Here is a 20,960-nt window from a genome sequence, read left to right on the forward strand (position 1 = left end):
GACTTGGCCCAATATTCCTTGTTGAATATTTCGCAACAGCAACAGAACCGGTTTTTCCAGAACGCTCTTGTGACTGTTGGCGTTCATAGACCAATGTACGCTGAACCCTGTGATATTTCTCCTACTGTATATACCATCTTTTCCTAAAGTGGGCAATATCGCCTTCACCGCGGGGGCGATATAATACTCCGGGGTGGCGGTAGAACCTATTGATATAATACAGGATCCTATGGGTTGGTTTGAGTTGGTGGGCACTGAGAAAAAAATACTGAAGACGTTGGCGATGGAACAAAAAAAGTTTGGGAAACTGGTTATATAAATACGAGATTTTTCTGGTAAATAAACGTACGAGAAATAACTTTTATATACAGCGAAGACATTGGTTAGTGCTGCCATCTACTGATCAAAATCAATACATCTATCTATAGAAGCTACTGAAGCTAGATATTTCTTTAATGTATTATTGATCTTATTTTATTTTTCAGATTTTCTTGGATATCGCTTCTATGCTTTTAGAATCTCCAAGGCTGATCAGAAAACATGCAGTAAGTAACAGTAGTTTACTTTTTAAAAAACTAATTTATATATATATATATATATATATATATAAAATTTCAATGCCGTCAGACAACCTCATTGGGCTGGAAAATGAATTAAATTCTGATCTGTTATCATTATCACTAGTACAAAGTCATAATTTTATGCATTTCAATGGGAACAGCGCTTAATTAATTAATTTAATTAAGCACAACTCGCCCTCCTAAAAAACGCTTTTTTAACTTTTCATAAAGTGGGTGTAAGTCTGTCATTGAAACACTGCAATTGATAATACTGCAATTTAATTAATTGGGGCGTATTTTTGAATTTGCTGGTAAAATACAGTGGCGTATTTACAGGGGGCTTAACGGGATATAGCCCAGAGCGGCAAATTTGAGGAATTAGAGGCCAAGAAAGTTAATAGAATTGGGAAAGAGCGGCAAAATTTGTATAAACCTCAATAAATCCGAACAGACAGCAAGGGAGCTGAGAGAGGTCAGTGAGGGACCTGCAGAATTTGCAAGCACTTGAGTGAACTAAAAAGCGACTTAGAACGTGAGCAAGCATGTGAATGACCAAAAGATTGACCTACAGAACTAGGGACCAGGTGAACCTAGTTGACCTAGAGCATGCACAAACATGTGAATGACAAAAAGAGTGATCAAGAGCGTTTTTCAAAAGTTTTGAAAAATTACCACTGATTGTACTCATTTAAATATGCACAAAATAAAATAAAGAATCTGGCGGAATTACTATCGATCATTCAAAAAAGAATTTAATATTAGTATTTTGAGCGCCATTAAACGCCAAGAATAAATTTAAAAATCTCCCAATTCTAGAGTGACGTCTTTAAACAGCGCATGATTCGTACAGCACAGACAAAGGGCCGTATTAATCGACATGGTTTAAACTGTAGTCACAATTTTCGGATAAGAGATCAACATATATTGGTTAAAAACCTGAATTTAACCTATCCGTGTCGATCTCTTATCAAAAAATTTGACCTTAGTTTAAACTATGTCGGTGAATATCGCCCAAAGATAACTAGTTTTAAGAACAGAGAAGCTGGATGAAAAAAAAGAAAGTGAAAAGAAGTTTTTATCGATTTCGCCAAGAACCGCGAGAAGCGATGAGTAGCCAACTTTTGTAAATTTTAATATAATTACATTCCGTCACTAAGTTTTTTTTTCCGTGTTTCTGGGTGAGATGAGTTTAAAATAATTCAAAATTTTTTGAGGATGACACCTTGGGACAGTTTCTTTGTTACCACTTCTTTGTATGACGTCTTTCAAGTATGTTCATGACAATGTACTCAACTCAAATTTGAGCCAATCACAGGTTTTTCTATCTCATTTCAGAAAATAATAAAGCTCCACGAGCAGATATTCGAGTACGGATTCCTGTATGCTGAATCTAAGTATGACGTAGGCTTCGAGAGCTTCAAACGCAAATACATAGGTAATACATGAAAAAAAAGCATCATAACATGATAGAATTTTTTATAATATGACATATTAAATAATAACAACTTTAACATAATAAATGTTGAAAGAGTTTTGAAAATGATATACCTTCTTCAAAGCTTCCAATATTTATTATGAGGTGATCCGATGGCCATTTTCATAATTTTCTGTGTTTTTTAAATTCTTTTTGATGCTCTAAATAATTTGATGTTATTGGGGTTGTGTTTGAACACAAAACATTGTTTTTTGGTTAGGTGATGTGTAGTTTTGAGCCAGTTTTGCCATATTTTGCCGGAAGTGTCATTCGGAAAATCTTGCTGTTATTTTTTTACGATACATTTGTGTTTCTCCTCAGGTCCCGTTGCTCCATAACTTTAATTCGTTAATCATGTGACCTGGGTGGTTTTTAATTTTTTTCAATTATATTCATTGCAATTTCAGTCTGTTTAAATTTCTATCTGTTATGTAGGTTTCTTCAGATTATTTCACAGGTTGGTTTTATGGCCACTGCCAATTTTTCCATATTCATTGCGCATTGCGCGAATATCAAACTTTTGACGTGAATACGGTGTTAAATGGCTGGCCGATGCCGGGAGCATTGGCAAAAAGTTGCGTGACGAAATTCTTTGAACGCTTACATCTCAAAAAGTACGCAACGCAAGTCAAAAGTGATTATATCGTCTGATGCACATGGCAAAAGTGCATGCAGCCAATGACATCCCTCCGGTTTCAATATCTCTTCCCGTTTGGGCACCAATTCCGCTGCCCTGATTCGTAATTTTTGCTGCCCCCTCAACTTTAAAACTCGATAATTTTGTACCAGTGTTCTTTGTTCCCACCTGAAACTGCCACTCTCCCTAAATTTAAGGACAGGAGCCCCTTCTAGTTCTGACTTTTGCCGCGGATGATTATTTTTTTCATTTTAACAACACTTCAAATTACTTTTTAACTATCTGTTCCCCCCCCCCTGAATTTATAACACAAGGTTCAGAAAAAAAGACTAAAGTTTAGCATGGTCATATTGCTCTAACTTATCTCCATCTATTTTGATACATTTTGGATATTATTCTTGTAATTTTTCAATTGTGTATCATCTTATTCTAAATTCTAATAATTTATTGCAGCTGTGGATATAGGCAAGGTACATTACGGCGTCAAACAGGCGATTCGATTCCCGATGCAGAGATATTCGAGAGCAACGAAGTACCCGGATGACCAGACGGACATGACCGGATGGACGTCCAACTCGGTCGAATTCGATATAAGCGAATGGATAAGTGACAAGACCGAAGAGAGTGAGTATTGAATCATCCACGCTCAAATTTACGCACACAATGAACGATCCCTCGTAACTCACCATTACTAATTGAAATATTGAAATGCATCATGCAATAATAACAATTTTTTTCATGTTTGTGAGTCCTCCTCCTTGAAATAACAATATTATTGCGATTGGTCTTGGGGGTCTTCGCGATTACGGAGCAAAAATGACAATCGTATGTGGATTAAATATCTCGCTTGATTGTATGAGGTGAATGGTGATATCAAAGGAAATGGGTATTCAGAGCTGTCCCACATAGACATGCTTGAAACTGACGCTTCGGGTCGTCAACGGATTATCGACGAACTGATTTAATGAGGATTTCGAACAGCAGGTCCTGACCCTGATGTCTGAGTGTCGACAGCCTCACTTTCAGCATTTGATTTATTCATTTACCCGCCGACTGATTATAATGTCTCTTGTCCCATATGTTGATTATTTGGAAACCAGAGTAGAGCAGCTTCTTCAGATCAAGTATTGATTGCATATGAATGTGCAGACTGCGTGATCTCTACAACCATATCGTAGGTGACAGCTAAACAACTGTAAAGCTCACATACAGGGTTCGGGTGCTGCGAAAGTGTACTTTCCCTGATTTGCCGGTATGCTGCTCGGGCGGCATATTTTTATACTAAAATTCACTGAATTGCCCTGCTTTATCACGTTTTTCTTGGTTTGCTGGTATGGATTATATATGCCATTGTTTTCTACTGAAATGCTCATTTCTCAAAACTAAGTTATTTGTTAGATAAGGATCGTTTCTTCGAACGCTCAAGATCGTGCACCAACCCCCTTAAGTGGTCTGCGACACGTTTTCAAACTAATGAAGTGGCTCGCACTCTGCTGAAGGATAAGCAGCCTTGTTCTATGGGAATCAGCTGGGCCGCCAGTTATTGACGTTAAAACCGAATTATAGTTACAACCGGGGCCCCTATAAACGACTTCGACAATTTTTTTTCTGAATTCCACGATGCAGTGTTTCTCAAACGGAGTTCCGCGGAACAGTGAGTTCCCTCCGATATCGACGAGGGTTCCGGAGGGACTTTCCTATTTCCAAATGGAAATATTAGCAAACACTGCCTCGTGTTTCACAGAAATTTTATGAGTTTAGAGGTTCCCGGAACATGGAGAGTATTTCAATTGTTACTCCAGCTGAAAAACATTTACAAAACACTAATGGAAGATGACACCACTGATTGAAAATGTTCTTTTATTTTACAGGTAACAACACTGGATCGATAGCTGTGGTGTTTTACAAAAATTTAAATCCATATCTACCTCAGAGATTTATCTCTAAAAAAGGGTGAGTCAAAAGTCTTTCAAATCACTCTATATTTTCAACACTGATTCATTCGGAAAATGTATCTATTCTGACATACATAATTGATGCACATAAAAATATTTACACAGGGTGAACTGCGAATAATCTGTAAAACGATAATGGGTGATAGACGTGTCCAAATGGAACATAAAAAGTACCATACCCTATCTTTAACCGCTTTCGCGTTGTGGTGGAAAATGGATCATTTAAGAAAAATGCGTCAAGTCTGAAATAACACAAAATTTATGAAGTTTTTGTACAATGTATACTCAAACTGAGCACATATTTGAAAAGAGAGGAAGAAATGCTATCGAGTGACAGATATTTTGATGGAAATTGTGAGTTTATTGGCGAGCTATACAAAGATTGGCAAAGTTAAAAATCTAATTGTCTCCAAATTCTGTAACCACAAATTCTGCAAACACTCTTCTAGCTACAATCGATCACATTTATCAGAAATTAGTTCATTGGAGCAGCTTTCGAAAGAGCCTATAATGAACAATGTCGGCGTTCTAGCTCAGGAGAAATTCAGACTTTTGTTCGCAATACATCACTGAAATCAGCATTTGTCGAAGTAGATATTCAACGAAAGTTTCGAATTTGCGATTAGAGATTTTCGGCCGCAATTCAATTTTGCAATCACCAATCTCTCAGCGCTTGTATATAGCTCGCCTTTAAATCCAAATATGATGTTGTCACTTTGCAAGATTTTTCGCTGCAAAATCAAACTGATGTAACCGCCAATTCCGATTTATCGTCGGGAATATTTACTGCGACGAACACCAATTTCAGTGAGGTATTGCGAACAATTTCTTTTTCCTCTTTAACATTTTTGCCGCTGTCAATATTTCATTTTTGAGTGATAATTTCTTGCATATTGATTTACAATATTTTTTTTCTTTCTAGCAGTTGCCTGTAAATTATAAAATGTTTCTTTCATCTTTTAATTAATTTCATTTTGAATTGCATGTAATTGAACTTTACTGATCTAATTGCTCTCAATGGTAAAGGTTCGTGGACGTGGAACACCGCCTAATATCGAGCCTAGTCGAAGTTCGGATCAAAGCTCAGTCATTGAAAGAGTCTGGAATCAGCATCAAAGTGAAACTTGCAAGCTTCAATTACAGCATCGTAAGAACTTTTATACTCTCGTGATAATATAAATTACAAATTCCTATGACATTTACTAAAACTCATTGATGCGAAATGGTCTAATCGTAATGCATTGACTTGAGCAGGGATGCACAACTGTTTTAGCCAACGGGCCTGATATGCGGTATTTCTGTTGTGTGCGCAGGCAGAAACTCGTATAAACGGGGTGACCAAATGACCCGATTTTACTGGACATTTTTGTAATGTTGGCCGCCCCAACATTTTTATGAAATGTTCCTTCCGTCCCGCCCCACCGTATTTTCAACGTGATCTACTTGAATTTTTGAAATCAACAATTACGATTATTTTCATGACAAATATATAGTATATATATATATATATATATATTTATCATAATTGATTATAGTCATTTTAATATAAAAGGATTCATCGCACATATTTGTCACATTTCCGTTTTTTTTTCGGTGAATTACTTTTGCGTTTGTCAAATGTTTGATTGTAATTGTTAACTCTTTACTTGATTTTGGCAATTTTTCTTGAATATAATTAGGACGTTACATGCCTTTGATTATTTTTATATCTGTAATTGGCAAATTTTCTTGCCTTTCAAACATTTTTGGCTGTAATTGACAACATTACTTACCTTTCGCAATTTTTAACCGTAAATGGATTTTTTTTTTATTTTTGTCTTTACCAGCATTTGAAAAATTTTCGGTGATAATTGGGATGCCTCGAATGAATTTCCCTTATTTCTATGAAGGAAATGTTAGATCAGCTTAGGTATTTATCGTGTGTATTAATGCTTTTCGAAACACCTTTTTCGGGCCGCATGAGGTGGCGGGCCCTGCATCTGGCCCGCGGGCCGAAGGTTGTGCACCCCTGAACGTGACCATTAAGTGTTAAAATAATGTATTATTCTCCTTTCATAGGAGGATCATGTTGGCTGGAATATTTCTTGTGCTATGGCTGATTTTAGTCAAGGGTGAGTTGACGCAGTTTAGGTATTACAGTAAATACCTCGTTATAACGAACTTGAAAGAACCGAAAATTCGCTTCATTTCCGATTTAAAAAACATCCTATTCGATAAAGATTATTTTATCTCCTTTCTAAAATAATTTCATCTCGTTTTTTAAATAATTCATTTTCATTTTTTGCATCAATTTTCATCATAATTTTATAATTATTTTACGTTTTTTAATGTGACTTTTATTTTCAAATTTCGTTTTTTATAATAATTTAGTGTATAGAAATAATCGTTTCACTTTTTTGAAATAGAATAATACTAAGAATTTCAAGATGTTTGAGAAATAAAAATAGTTTTTAATACTTGAAAAAGTAATCACAATTTCGTCTCATTCTTCGAATAATTTCTTTCGTGTTGGAATCTTTTCATCATGTTTATTATCATCATATATTCCATTATAATTCAATCATATTTTTAGACAATTTATTCATTTCTAGTCATTGACATTATAGCTTTTACAAGTGAATACCTTTTTAAAAATATATATATAATTTGTAGCGGAACGGTCACTATAACTCTCTCATGGTCGTCCGAAACATACTTCACTGTATTTAAACAGTTATGATATTCTATCTCACCTTTTTTAATTATTCCATCTCATTCCTTAAATAATTTCGTCTTGTTCTTCAAATTGCGTTCATCATATATATGGATTTGGATATATATATTTGGATTTCTTTTCTTTCACCGTATTTTTAAAAAAGCATCACTTTTTTTTAAATAGTTAATGTAAATAAAAGATATTTAAAAAAATAATGATAATCGCATATTTTTCAAATCATTCTATCTCATTGCGCTTTCATGATATTTTTAGAAGGATTTCGTCATATTTCTGGAATTCTTTTACATCTTATTTTCGAATAATTTCAATATATTTTTAATAATTCAACTAGTGAAATTACAATTACTTCTAATTAAAAATAAATTTATTCCGCATTTAGAATTTTTTAATATTTTTATGTAATTTCATCACCGATTTATTTCCCTCCCTCCAGCCGCATATTATTCGTGACAAGTGGTTGCCAGCTGGTATGGACCAACAACAATGTTACGCTGTGCGATTGTGAAAAACTCGGAACCTATGCGCTACTCCTAACGCACTACAATCTTCCTGTGAGTAATGGTTCATCATTGTTGTGTAAAACAGAAATCATATGTTACTGATAGAACACGTGGGACAAATTGTTTTATTCTTCTAATATCATATTTTCGTGTATGAATTGAATATTGAACTAAACACACTGTGCAATTTTTAATAATGGTTATCGATTATTTTAGATTGAAATCCCGATGAAGAATGGTTTGGAAATAATAGCGGGCGTCGGCTGTTCGATATGTGCCTTTTTCTTACTCATTACCTTTACGTTGCTTCTTTCTGTATGGAGGTAAAACAAATATACATCTTTTATTTGCTATAAAAAATTACTGTATGCTTTGAAATACTTGAAAATGTATTAAAAACGAAACGAGAATTCAGGTTCGAAAGCTAATTTTGTTTTAATATATTCTTCATTATTTATCTTGAAATTATCTTTAGTTCGATGTGTACAGACTACGTAGTTTTATCGTGATATTGCGACGAAAAAATTGGCATTAATTGAGTATTTGCTTCTATTGATTTCAGGAAAGTTCGGAGAGCGATCACTGCTCTCAAACTTCAAATTTGCGCTGCCTTAATAGGAGCTTATGTGGCATTTTTTTGTGGTATTCATGATTCACTACCCGTGGTAGGTATTCTAGAATCGATTGGTTTTAAATATTGTGACAAGATAATTTTTTGTTGTGAATACTTCTTCAATATCATGTTGAGTGAATATTTGTCGAATATCATGTTGAGAGAATACTTCTTCAATTTCATGTTGTATGATATTGAACAGTGTTTATCATAGTTCATGAAGAAGTCATTTTAACAAGCTAAATAAGCAATAATTTGTTTTCATTTATATTTCAAACGAATGAATGTGTGTTCGAGGCTTGATCACCTTAATCTCGTATAATCTTGCTTCTTTTTGTCATTAATTGCAGAATCTGTATCCATACACAGTGACTGTGATTCAATTTTTTCTACTCAGTGGTTTTTCTTTGCAAATGAGTCTCGCGCTTCTTATTTATATCGAATGCATCGATCTCAGAAACATGCCATACTCGTCAGCAAAGATATCAGCGATGGGATGGAGTAAGTTTTATCCTCATTAATTAAATGCTAAGCTCTGTTGTCGTGAGTGCATTTATTATTGTTGGAGAATAGAGTAAGAAATATTTGAAGAGAGAGGGTGAGAATGGTAAACGCTGTAAAGGGAAAATGGTGGGAAGTCGCAAAAAACTGTTTTTGCAGCCTGTAGAGGAGTTTACATTTGCGACCTCTTTATACGCTCTTTTGAACCACTTGGAGGACTACGAAGCACTTTTCACGTTGACAACATTATGAAGCATCGCCCATTTGACACTTTGGCGTGAAAAACGGTGTTTGGTTTTTTTTTTTTTTGCACATAAAATGTTTACCATTTTCAACCTCCAATTGTATAATGTTTGGTATTTACTGTACGCATTCTGTTATATTACAGCTATTCCCATCATTATCCTGGGTGCTACACTTGCTGCTCAATCTCTGGATGGCTTCAAGCTGAACGGGTATGGTGGTATCCTGATTCATAACAATTATGCACAAATTTTCATACACGGGGAGTTTAAAATAGAGTTGAAGCGTTCCAGGCTGTCTAAAGCCTCCAGACAGTGCTAAGGATGCTACGATATTAATTTAGATTTCGATTTTTAGACCACGATCCGTCATAATTATTTTAAAAAAACTATCTCGAGGTAGTTTCCAACTGCACGAAAAACCGTTTACCCGTATTTAACGCTGTATTTTCCCGAAATTTTCTCCGTTTATCGAATTCTAATATCTCATTGAATATTGCGCTTAAAAACATGATTTTTTTTTTTTTTTTTTTTTTTTTTTTGGCATCAGGAGACACGGCAACATCATTTCAATTCGGTTTTGAGACACACTGGACTGTATAAAAAAGTTATTTTTTCTAATTATTTTAATAACTATACAAAACCCCTTGCAACATGAGTACTATACACGTTATTTGAAAACTTTTTCTTATTGGAAGTATACCTCTAATATCAACGGTTTATAAAGGGTGATTCAAAACTCTACGTACAAACTTCTGGAGGAGGTAGAAAAGCAAAACACACACAGAATCATATTGGAATGTATGACTGGAAACCCTGATCAGCTGGAGAATTAACGAAGATTCAGAAATGACAAGCGAATCATACGTGGAAGAACTCTTTACTTAGCGATACTGTTCAGTAAGTGTTCACAACCACAACTGATCTAAGTTCTTACCATCCACAACTATGCATGCTTCACAACGGCGACGCATTGATTGTCGAACCCTTTCAAAAATACCCGGCATTTCGCGGACGTTTGCAGCTGGGACGGAGGTTCTTGCGACGAGGTCAGTGTCAGAGTGAACGGGCGCTTCGTATACCATGGCTTTCATCTGTACTGTCCTGATGTAAAGTATCGCTAAATAAAGAGCTTTTCAAACCATTATTGGCTTGCCATTTCTACATCTTCGTTTATTCTCCAGTTGATCTCGGATTCGGGTTTTCCGGTCATACATTCTCATGGGATTCCGTTTTGTTTTTTGTGTTTTCTACCTCCCCCTAAAAGTTTGTACGTTGAGTTTTGAATCACCCTGTATATATAACTTTAGACTACTTCTATTTTATTAAATTCCATTTAGTTCCTTATCGAATATCATGGTTATTCGTATGCATATGTGTATACTGTATCTTCCAAAATATTTAAAAATTTTCCTCAATGTTTAAATTTTGATTTCAATGTATTATATTTTTCAGGTGGTGGTTGACGATGGGATCAACATTTTTCTACGCTTATATTTCATCCATTTTGATTTTAACTATGGTAATAGTCACTATTCATCAGTTCATATTCTTACTGTATCTACCAATTACGTCGGTAATATATTATCTGTATTATACACATTTAAATTGTCGATTTCCATTCTGTTCGTTTCCATTAGTTCCAGGTTCTGCTGTTCCTCACAGTGAAATCGGAGATCAGGAATCACGGGAAGGTCGTCGATTTTATACATAAGAAGAAGGCGAAAATACATTCCAATAGGTATGATTGTTGTGTATATACAGCTCATGTATCAAATTTTAAGCGTGACATAAATTTTTTGATGTGGATTCATTTGGCTTAATGTTCTGCAAATACAATTTTCCGACAGGTTAAAGACATTGCATCGTTCGCTTGTGCTGTCATCCATTCTACTGCTTGTGTCCGTAGCGAGTATTTTATACGTCAATTTTAATAGGATTTTTTTCAAGTACTTTTTTGCTACCACTTCGTCTATATTGGTGAGTCTTCAAACTAATATGCACGGCTGAATTAAATCTGATAACAGTATTACCAGTATACATTGTCAGTAATCGAAAGTAATCCAAGTAGTGTTTCAAAAAGAATCGTCCGATTTAAAAAAGAATCATAACTATTTAGCTTTTAATCCGTTTTGATCGAATGATGTATAGGCAGAAAGAGGGAAATGCCGAGTTTCACGCAGTTGCCGACAGGTAGCGCTAACGCTCTTCCTTCGGCCGCCACTTCAGTGGTTGTCAAGATGGCGTCTGCACCACATAAATCGTTTCGTGTTCTAAGCTTCGCGAAGTGTGAGTCCCTAACAACTGTTCATGGTGCTTTTCGTCCACAATACCCTGGTGTTGAGCTTTTTACCGCTCAGAGCATCAAGCGATGGTACAAACAATTCCGAGATACGGATTGTCTGTGTAAAGGGTCCGGGTGTCAGAAGAAAATGTGGAGCGTATCCGACAGAGTTTCGCACGTAGTCCACAGAAATCCACTCGCAGTGGATGCAAACATGCTCGCAAAAGTTTGGGACGAATTTGACTACCGTATAGACATATGCCGTGCATACTAAAGTGTACATATTGAGCACCTTTAATTTGATTTGTAAAAAATCTTTATGTGATTAGCAATGTAATATAAAATTAATCTTAAGCGTGTATGTTCAATATTTTTCGTAATATACGCATTTCAAATCGGGTGATTCTTTTTGAAACACTCTGTGTATTAACGGGACTTGAAGAGAGATTTAAATATTTGGATCTGGGATTAGAGAAAAAATGGCTGTGAGAGGATTCGAATAATATACAGATTCGAATATCATATCAGATACATGATTCGAATCCTGAAAAACCGAAAGGTTACAATATGTGCAATTGTTAATGAGATCTATAGAAAAACTTTTTATCATTAACGAAAATTTATGTCTGATTAAATCTGAGTTGGGAAAAAACGCTCGTAACTGAGATAAGGAAAAGAAGGAAATACAATACTTCACAAAAGTGAGTGCATTTTTGAAGTATTGAGTTTTGAAGTAGTTTTTACGTAACTTGTCCTGAGAAATGAAGAAGGGGCGACCATGGGGGGGGGGGGATGAATGTGATATTTGACGTCAGTATGTAAAATTACGGACAATTATGCATTAATGAAATTTTTTTTTTCCAGGGTTTCACAGTATTTCTTTCATACACTTTCTGCAGTGAAAGGGTGAGTGTTCTTACTTAACTGCATTCAAACGTTTGAGAGTTATAATTTCAACAGTCAAAGCCGTTATATCATGTCTTTTATTGTCAAGAAAGTAGCCCGTAAAGCAATTTCGTTCGTTTTCCGATACCATAAGACTTTTTTTTTCTCAAATATGTAAAGTTGAATTTCCTCTAAATTCGGGAAAATATTCATTTTCAACATTGAATAAAAAGCATTGTTTTGTTTCGATCCTATAATGTCTTCTTTAGCCAGATCGTGTTTGTTCCAGTAAAAGAACTGAGATTAATATCTGTTTATTCGATTCATTTTTATAAAAATACAATAATATGTTAATCTATATTTCATTCACGTATCTTCGTTCTATTTTTCAGCATTTCATCCTTTGTTGTTGGGATGAAACATCAAGTGAGAGTCACGAACACGAGGTAATTTTTTTTAAATAAATATTCTATTAAATTATATCGGTCTTTTTACCACGGGTGACAACCTTTTCAGTCCGAGCGTCTTTATGCCGTATTTCTGATGTTCGCGGGCCAGAAACTTACGTAGGGTGAAATATACGTAGGCCTGTACCTATATGGCCTGTACTTTTTAACGGGCTTTCCCATGGTTTTGGCCGTCTCGGCTTTTCCATAAAATGCTTCTTTTTTTTCTCATCTTTCCAAGGAGGCTAACATGATTTTTTTTTTAAATCAACCAGAAAAAACTATATGTAATTGTTTTATACTTTTTTTCTCTCCCGTCACATGGAGCTAATCCAATTCAGCTGCTATATATAGACATGCATCACACTTTGGCGATTAAAAAAAATGAACTTAACTCCTATCGGGTATCTTACGTCAGCACATCAAGCTCTGGCCAGGGATCTCCAGTCATTTCGCCAAATGATCGGGTCCCGTCACGCCGCACTTCGGGCTTTCGCAGAACATATACACTTGGAAAATATTTCCAGTTCATTAATACATTTACTGTCTTCTTTCAGGTTTCGTCCATTTCGAGTAGAAACAACTCTTTCAAAAGTAAGTTCTGTTGAATTCCTGTATTTAATGTCACTAACAGTTATTATGCTTTTTAACCAGGATTTCATCTTAATGGCCCAAAGAGCCCGTGGAACACAAAAGGTTATTGACAACCCCTGTGCTTAGTTGGATTCTGAATGTCTCAGGAATCTGTTAGATTTCCTATTTCCATTCATTACTAATGTTCTGAAATTAAATTTCTTTTGATTCCATACCCCTGCAATCATAGACGTACGCAGAATTTTCTCGAGGGGGCCCGTTTTGGAAATTTTTTTCTTTACATCATGTCTGTGTGTTTGCTATTTCTTCCACTTGAATCCAGTCGACTGGGGTAACAGGTGGTAAATTATTCCAACGTGATGATTCAGGGGTGTTGTCGGCCTCGACATAAGCCACATGCTGTTGTTATGTTTCCATTTAATGTACCCATCGACACCCATGTTTAATTCGATACATTACAATGCCATTTTCGTTTGTTTCGTTGTTCCTCACACCCCTTCAATTTCGACATTGATCAAATAATTCAATATCATCGGATTTATGAGAATTTGTTCTTGCAGGTTTTCTGAAACCCGAACTGATCGATGACACGTATGCCAGCAAGATGCATCAGGAGGCCGAGAAGCGTTCCGACAGAATCAAGAGGATGTACTCCCAAATCGAAAGGGCATCGATCTCCAAATCCTTGAATCCTTACCACCAAAGCCAACAGGAAATGTCATCGTCCGATATCCCACAGCACCAGCAGGCCCCACCTCCAGACATCTCGGCCCACACCCAGCACGGCAGGCTTGCCTCGCCAACGGCGTCCATGAACGACAGTCCATCCAAGAGAAGGGTCGACGCTTTCTACAATCCGGACCAGGACGGAAGCGGCTACCCTCAGATGCAGTGGCGTTACGCCACCCACCAGCAACCGCACGGTTACAGCGACGGCTCGCCGGCCGTCGTCCAGCACGACCTCCACCTTCAGCACCACCAACAACCCGAAAGTATTCAGAGGCCCGTCTTCTACGAGGACGGCACGGACCGCCACCACCACCAGCAGCAGCAGTGGCGGAACATCGAAACCAGTGCAATCAGTGACACGACGGACCATCAGAACCTGACGTCCACGTTCCACCCATCTCCCCAGACAGTAACGGCCGACGTCACCGCGCTCAGGTCATCGCAGCTCTCGGTGAGCAGGGCCATTTGCGAAGGCTACAGTGATTGCGGCGCGGACGAACAGCTGTTGTCGGACCCTTTATTAGAGGACAGAGGAGGGACCTTGAAGAACAGTTACTTCGCCCACCACACCGATTCCCTGGAGACAGTGGTGTACTGCGAGGACCCGCGAGGGATCGGCTCCCGCTCGTCGAGGGAGTCGACTGGCGATCCTCACACCCAGTCCTGGAATACGACTTCGGTTTAGGCCAGGGAGTTCCTTCGTATATCAGGAAGACGTTCGCGCGTTCAACATTCCTCCTACATACATTGTATATGTATACATATATTGTCCATCAACATATCTCGCATACCTCTCGGAAAGCTTGAACATAGTTAACGAGCGTTTCTATTATACAGGGTGGGGAAAAAATCAACCAAACTCAACATTGTTCACGTTTTTCCGTTGAATTGTACTTTTGATCCGAATTTTGGTTTTAATCTGTTGAGCATGTAAAAGATTCACTTCTCTGCAATCAAAACCCATATTATAATTCTAGGGATGCACAACCTTTTCATTCCGACGCCCATACGGTATTTCTGTAGTGTATATATGAGGTGACCATATGTGACCGGTGTTTTACGGGACATTCCCACAATACTGGCCTTCCTAACTTTTTTATAAATTTTCCATATCATATATCAGGAATTAAGATTATTTTCTTGACTTATAAATTACATCATGGTAATTATGACTCTATCATAATTAATTATTGTCGTTTCGTATATTTATTTTACATATTTGTCAAATGCGTCACATACATTAAAAATAAATTACATTAAAATTACATTTTTACCCAATATAACTTGCAGCAACCCTATTTGCGATTCCTCTGCAATTTGAGCGGTAGCATGCATGTTTGCTAGACTTTGAAAATTTCTTTCGGCTGTAATTTGCAATTTTACTTGTCTTTGACAATTATTTTCACTGTAATTGGCAACCTTACTTGCATTCGACAATGTTTTGGTTGTAAGTGGCGATATCCCATATTTTTATGAAGGAAATATGTTTAACGTATTGCGTGTGTTGATGCATTTTTACCAAAACACTTCTCCCTTCCTGGATGGAACAATTTGTCTGGCGGCATTTCGCCAGTTGGCAAGAGGTTGTGCATCCCCGTTATAAATACTATATTCGGTGTGTATATGACGGCATTAAATAGCGCGCCATTAAGTTCAAAGACCATCACGTACTAGTCAAGAAACCTCTCGCTATAATTAATCAATAAATGAGCTGTATAATTTTGGCTATTATTAACATTGTTTAGTTTTTGATGGTCATGAATCTGGCTACATCTTTTGAGAATTTATAGTTCCCGGTTGATCATAAAATCCGTATAAATGATAATGTACAGGATAGTTATGAGAAATGACTTCGCCGATGTACGAAACCCTAGCGGCCGCAAAAATCAACGACTGCGAATGAAATTAGAGATGTATAAATGCTTCTCACTCAGGATTTTGTTTTTTCTCTTCGGTCTCCAGCGCATGCTCTCAAACGCTTACGTCTCGAATTTCATTCGCATTCGTTAAAATTGCGGCCGCTAGGGCTCATATATCGGCAAAGTTATTTTATGACCTCTCTCTATAAACCCCATAATTATACATAACATTCATTCCGTATACTTGAAATGCAAATATTGAAGAATGTTCGGTGCAAAACGCAGTGGATCCAATAGTGGAGTGGGTCATCACGCCCCACAAAAAAACCTATAGAGCAATGAACTGAGATGCAGGTGTCCCATAACTATACCACTAAATTGAGAGGAGTGGTAGTGCACTTCGAAACAAAAAAAAATTGCAATGAAACCCAGTGTTACGATCAGGGCCAGAACTAGGAGGAACTCGGGGCAGGAGGGCAACTGCCCCGAGCGGCAAAATGCAATGGTCGGCAATTACAGAATATATTTTGTCTTTACGTGCATTCTCACCTCTCTAATTTTCGCGGTAGAGTTCAGGGACACCCCGTGTAGAAGAAAACTCCATGGCCATAATGAAATAGGTTACATGGACGTTATACTAAACAGTATCTAAGAGTCAGAAAAACGTACAAACAAAACCCCAAAAGTTTGATTTTTTTTTGAAGAAAACAGAGCTCAATGGGATTTACCTATGTTCAAAATATTTCTGTAGTCAGTAAAACTGGTATTAGGGCTCGATGACAAAACCTCATTTATCCCCCTAATGTTATTATGCGTTTAGTTTATGTTATTGATTGTTGAACTTGTCATCGTCGTCGGGTATAGTCTTGATCTCATGATATTCAAAGTACAAAAGCGTCACGATAGTAATTGTTATTGCAGAGAGAAAACAATTGACGCTATTGTCATTGTTATTTGTTTTGATTCAACGTTTCTCAACCTATTTTCAGCGGAAAATGAAGATAGAACATGACCGAAGGAAAATTTGAAAATTTAATTCTAATTAAATGGAAATTATTCAGTTGTATATCCGCAAATGTCGATAATATTCACTAGCGTTCAAATAAAAGATCGGACCTACATACTCTGAGTTGTCCCTGTTATGATCAGACATTTTACTGGTCCCGGGGTTGAGAAACGCTACTTTAATTGATCACTTTGGTCAAGCCGCATTCATTTCTTACTTCTGAGGTCTAATTAGGTAGGTATAAACCGCTTAATGATAGAGAGCAAGCTGACTTTCGTTTAAGGCTGCACACGTACACTCAGAACACACGTTCTGGCACGTGCCAATCGCGTTAGAAATTCCACAGAGGAATTTTTTGCGAGGTGCGGTGCGATTGAGCAGTATTATTATCAATTGGAGAATTGTTCTTGATGGGAAACATCTGTATTAAGTCCGACACTCTTAATAGACTGACATTGGGACATTATTTATTCACCCAATTCATAATTGCTAACATTTTCATTGACGTACAAGATTATCGCGATGAATTCATGAGATCTTGCAAATGCAACACTAACCGCTACAAAATTTCATATTTTGTTGTCCTCTTGTTTCGTTTTTTCATATTTTTACTGTAAAGTATCATCCTGCTTTCCCTGTTGGTTCAGCATGCAATTGAATAAGCACATTCTAAGTTCTTTGTCACTCTGAAGTCATTGTTTGCAATGAACGAGAACCAAGTTGCTGGAAACTTTCGCTTCACTCATGACTAACATATATGCAGTGTTCTTAGGAAAATACTTCAACCTGAAATAGCTTGCTAACGCAGAGAACTACAGCTGTTCGACATAGTAAGGTAGATCAGTGGTTGTCAACCTGGGGGTCACGTCGCTCTACAGTATTCGTGGGAGGGTGCGATGAGTGGAAATGTTTCTAAGGGAAACCATGACGGGTGGTTAAGGGTTAGGAACACAGAGCTGTGAAAAAAAAATTCAGATAAGGAATGAAGCTTTTATGTGAGATGTGGTGAGGAAAAAGCGTGACTTGCTTCAGAATCCATCAGTGGTTCCTATGGAATTAGAGTCATTCTAATGCGGGGTGTGGATCATGTCCTTAAGGAGCCTACACGATGAGATCTGGTGTGTGAGATCACCATGAGTTTCGAGAGTAAGGAGATGAATATATGAGCTATTATAAGTGCGGGGCCTACCAGAACATCACTTTTCCCGGGGGCCAATTGTTGAGAAGTCCTTGCATAAAACAAGGATAAGAGAAAAGCTCACTGAATTTTTACCCAGGGATTCGGAGATTGACCTCATTCGTAAAATTTTTGTTTGCTATACGCTCTTTGAATTTCGTAGCTGTAGATCTCTTCGTTTGTAATTTATTTTAGCCTCAAGGACTTTCCTATGTCTACTATGTGCATGCACGAGCTTGTTCATTCATCTCCATGTTCCAGAATGTTGTAATATTGAACTGATTTGATAATTTCCATCACGTATATACTTTTATGAGTGTTAGTTTGCACCAGTTTTCAGAATTTACATTCCGGTACGCATGTTATTGATAATTAATCAATTCTCTTTTTTCTTTTATATAAGTACAAGGTGATGCGAAAGTCACAGAAAAAGTACAAAATCGATGACCTACAGTAGCGAGACGCAGTTTTGCAGAAATGCATTGAAAGAATTATTTTTTCAAATAAAACGGGAAAAATTCTGTCGCCAGAATATTTGCATTTCCCATTGACACACAGGTGGCTCTAGTGATATAGTTCTTTTTTTTTTTCGCTATCAAACAAAAAGCAATACCGTGTCCTTCTCGTGGGAATCAATCACATCATGCTAATGTCTACGTTTTAACTTTCCGAATTTTTATTTTTTTTTCTGTTGTTTTTAGATCACCCTGTACATGATATTTCATTATATATATATTTCCACGTTTATTCAGACCGACTAAATAATTTACTATTTTTTATATATATTATTTTAAGACGAATCAAAAAATATATATGTATCTGTTTTACATTGTAAATATATTGGGTTTTTTTACAAAGCATCTGTGTTTAAACCATGAGGTGGCATGTGAACATGGCTATAGGTTGGAAGAGTCTGGGAAAACCATGGAAGAATTATTTTGTTCCTTTGAAATCATAGATCATGCTGTAGATTGCGGTGCATGTTACAAAATGATGTAATCATTAATGAGAGAAGTTGTGTCACAAAGTGCTTAACGTGAAAGGAAGTTCAATCGTCTCAGTCCAGTATGTTGTCATAAATTATTCAATGTTATTGCCACGGCATATTCCCACACAGTTCAAATAAATCTCAAATATTGCATTATAAAATGTTTATTCGATTCCGTGCAATATTGCAGATATGCTCATTGTATTGTATAACATTCGTGTCGAATTATTTAATGTTCACTCCCCTCCCAAAATATTTATTGTACTCGTCACAAGTATTCCTATTGTTATTATATTCAGGGAGAGAGAAATACCGTGCAATTGTATTACGAGTTCGTTCGTTATTTTCATGTTGATTTTTCCTTTGTTTGGAATCTTATTTTATTTCTATTTTGTGAGCTTTAATCGGGGAAAAACAATTCAATAAAAAAAATGAATTATCATGAAAATAGTGTCTCATTATTAGTAGTTTCTTTTTTGATGTGTGTAATTATGTCGCTATTGAAGTTCAGATATTCTTTGGCCGGATTCGAACTTGTGGACCTTGCCGGTAACCTTCACAGTAGATGGCGCGCATTGAACCACTGCGCCACTCGGGCGTAATACATATATTTTTTTACAGTTACATAACACAGTTTCTAAACTGTATTATGTAACGTACTTCATTTACATTTGAAAGAGCAACATTAAATTACAATATGAATGACCAGTCCAAAAACGTCAGTGCTAATATGGGAATAAATAATGGACACTTTATTCGTTTTCGTAGCTGTACATTACTTACATATTCATGTATCATGTATTATACATGGTAAAACATTCCAGAGAATAAATTTCATGGTCGAAGGGTAATTTAATGTTATGAAAGACAGAATTGTAACATCCAACTGTTACATTAATCCATGTCAGCATGAATAAGAGAAAAAAAATACAAATTATTTTTTGAAATTGCATTTGTGCGTGTGTGTGAGTAAAACCTCTTTTAAGCTTTCAACGGCCAATGTTTCTAATTGGCGACATCAGTTTCACATTAGTTATATAAAAATAATTTAACGTTCATGAAAGCACTTTTTTTCTGAAAGTAAGATTCCAAACTGAATTTACAAAATTATTTACTTAATTAACAAAGTAAATTACAAACTTAATTTACTTAATTACAAACAAAACCAAAAAGTGTCATTCTTGTCATCAGTAGATGTCAAACTCAATTCCTTTAACACTAGAACAACGGAAGCAGCCATTTTGACAGAAAAGCTATTTTGACAGGCGATTACATACAAACGGTTTATCTGGTGTTCTTGTTTCAGGACTTTTTTCACCTTATTAATGGAAAAACTACCGTCCCTTACCTAATGATCAAAGTAATCTTAAAGGGTTTAAAAGGACTGCTAGATGGACCATTCAATGTTCGCGGTGCGGGAAAAGGCAATAAATCATGCATAAATTCTTGCTGAATTTATAATAATATATCTGTAGCTATATGATACCTCGGTTACGAATTCTCCTCGTCTAACGAAGACTTTTTCGACGTTTTTATACCCGGGTTAACGAACATTTTAATTGAGGTGATGCATATGCAGCCACGTCTTGAGCTAAATTTTCACGCTGATGAAAATTAATCAAATGAGTGACCGACACCAATTAATTCATTTCCTCCTCGGAATCGCTTTCAGAAAATTTTGGGGCCATTCTGTGTGAAATGAGTGATTAAGCTGAGAAAACGCATTAAAAAAAGTCTTGAATGAACTATGTACATATACGTGAGACGCTTAATACCAAACTGAACTTTTGGGCA

At 36.4% G+C, this 20,960-nt stretch overlaps 2 protein-coding genes across 2 annotated transcripts in view; one reads left to right on the forward strand and one right to left on the reverse strand.

Annotated features, from left to right (window-relative positions):
- The window catches only part of LOC149084429 (uncharacterized), a 64,505-nt gene extending 44,901 nt beyond the window's left edge, over positions 1 to 19,604 (forward strand). The window contains exons 14-31 of the mRNA XM_089235314.1: positions 486 to 545; positions 1,896 to 1,995; positions 3,125 to 3,295; positions 4,543 to 4,624; positions 5,653 to 5,773; positions 6,685 to 6,737; positions 7,776 to 7,893; positions 8,059 to 8,165; positions 8,405 to 8,507; positions 8,806 to 8,956; positions 9,345 to 9,411; positions 10,654 to 10,720; positions 10,839 to 10,939; positions 11,049 to 11,178; positions 12,347 to 12,388; positions 12,760 to 12,813; positions 13,371 to 13,407; positions 13,968 to 19,604. Of these exons, the coding sequence (XP_089091440.1) occupies positions 486 to 545; positions 1,896 to 1,995; positions 3,125 to 3,295; positions 4,543 to 4,624; positions 5,653 to 5,773; positions 6,685 to 6,737; positions 7,776 to 7,893; positions 8,059 to 8,165; positions 8,405 to 8,507; positions 8,806 to 8,956; positions 9,345 to 9,411; positions 10,654 to 10,720; positions 10,839 to 10,939; positions 11,049 to 11,178; positions 12,347 to 12,388; positions 12,760 to 12,813; positions 13,371 to 13,407; positions 13,968 to 14,821 (2,418 nt within the window). The 3' untranslated portion in view covers positions 14,822 to 19,604. The remainder of the gene's footprint in view (positions 1 to 485; positions 546 to 1,895; positions 1,996 to 3,124; positions 3,296 to 4,542; positions 4,625 to 5,652; positions 5,774 to 6,684; positions 6,738 to 7,775; positions 7,894 to 8,058; positions 8,166 to 8,404; positions 8,508 to 8,805; positions 8,957 to 9,344; positions 9,412 to 10,653; positions 10,721 to 10,838; positions 10,940 to 11,048; positions 11,179 to 12,346; positions 12,389 to 12,759; positions 12,814 to 13,370; positions 13,408 to 13,967) is intronic.
- A 313-nt stretch (positions 19,605 to 19,917) lies between these two features.
- The window catches only part of LOC149084430 (uncharacterized), a 244,429-nt gene continuing 243,386 nt past the window's right edge, over positions 19,918 to 20,960 (reverse strand). The window contains exon 29 of the mRNA XM_089234822.1: positions 19,918 to 20,052. The gene's annotated coding sequence lies outside the window, so the exon portion shown is untranslated. The remainder of the gene's footprint in view (positions 20,053 to 20,960) is intronic.

This window comes from Pholcus phalangioides, unplaced genomic scaffold, assembly GCF_987345545.1.
Source record: "Pholcus phalangioides strain wild (caught in Gottingen) unplaced genomic scaffold, Ppha-v1.0 ptg000008l_1, whole genome shotgun sequence".
NCBI lineage: Eukaryota > Metazoa > Arthropoda > Arachnida > Araneae > Pholcidae > Pholcus > Pholcus phalangioides.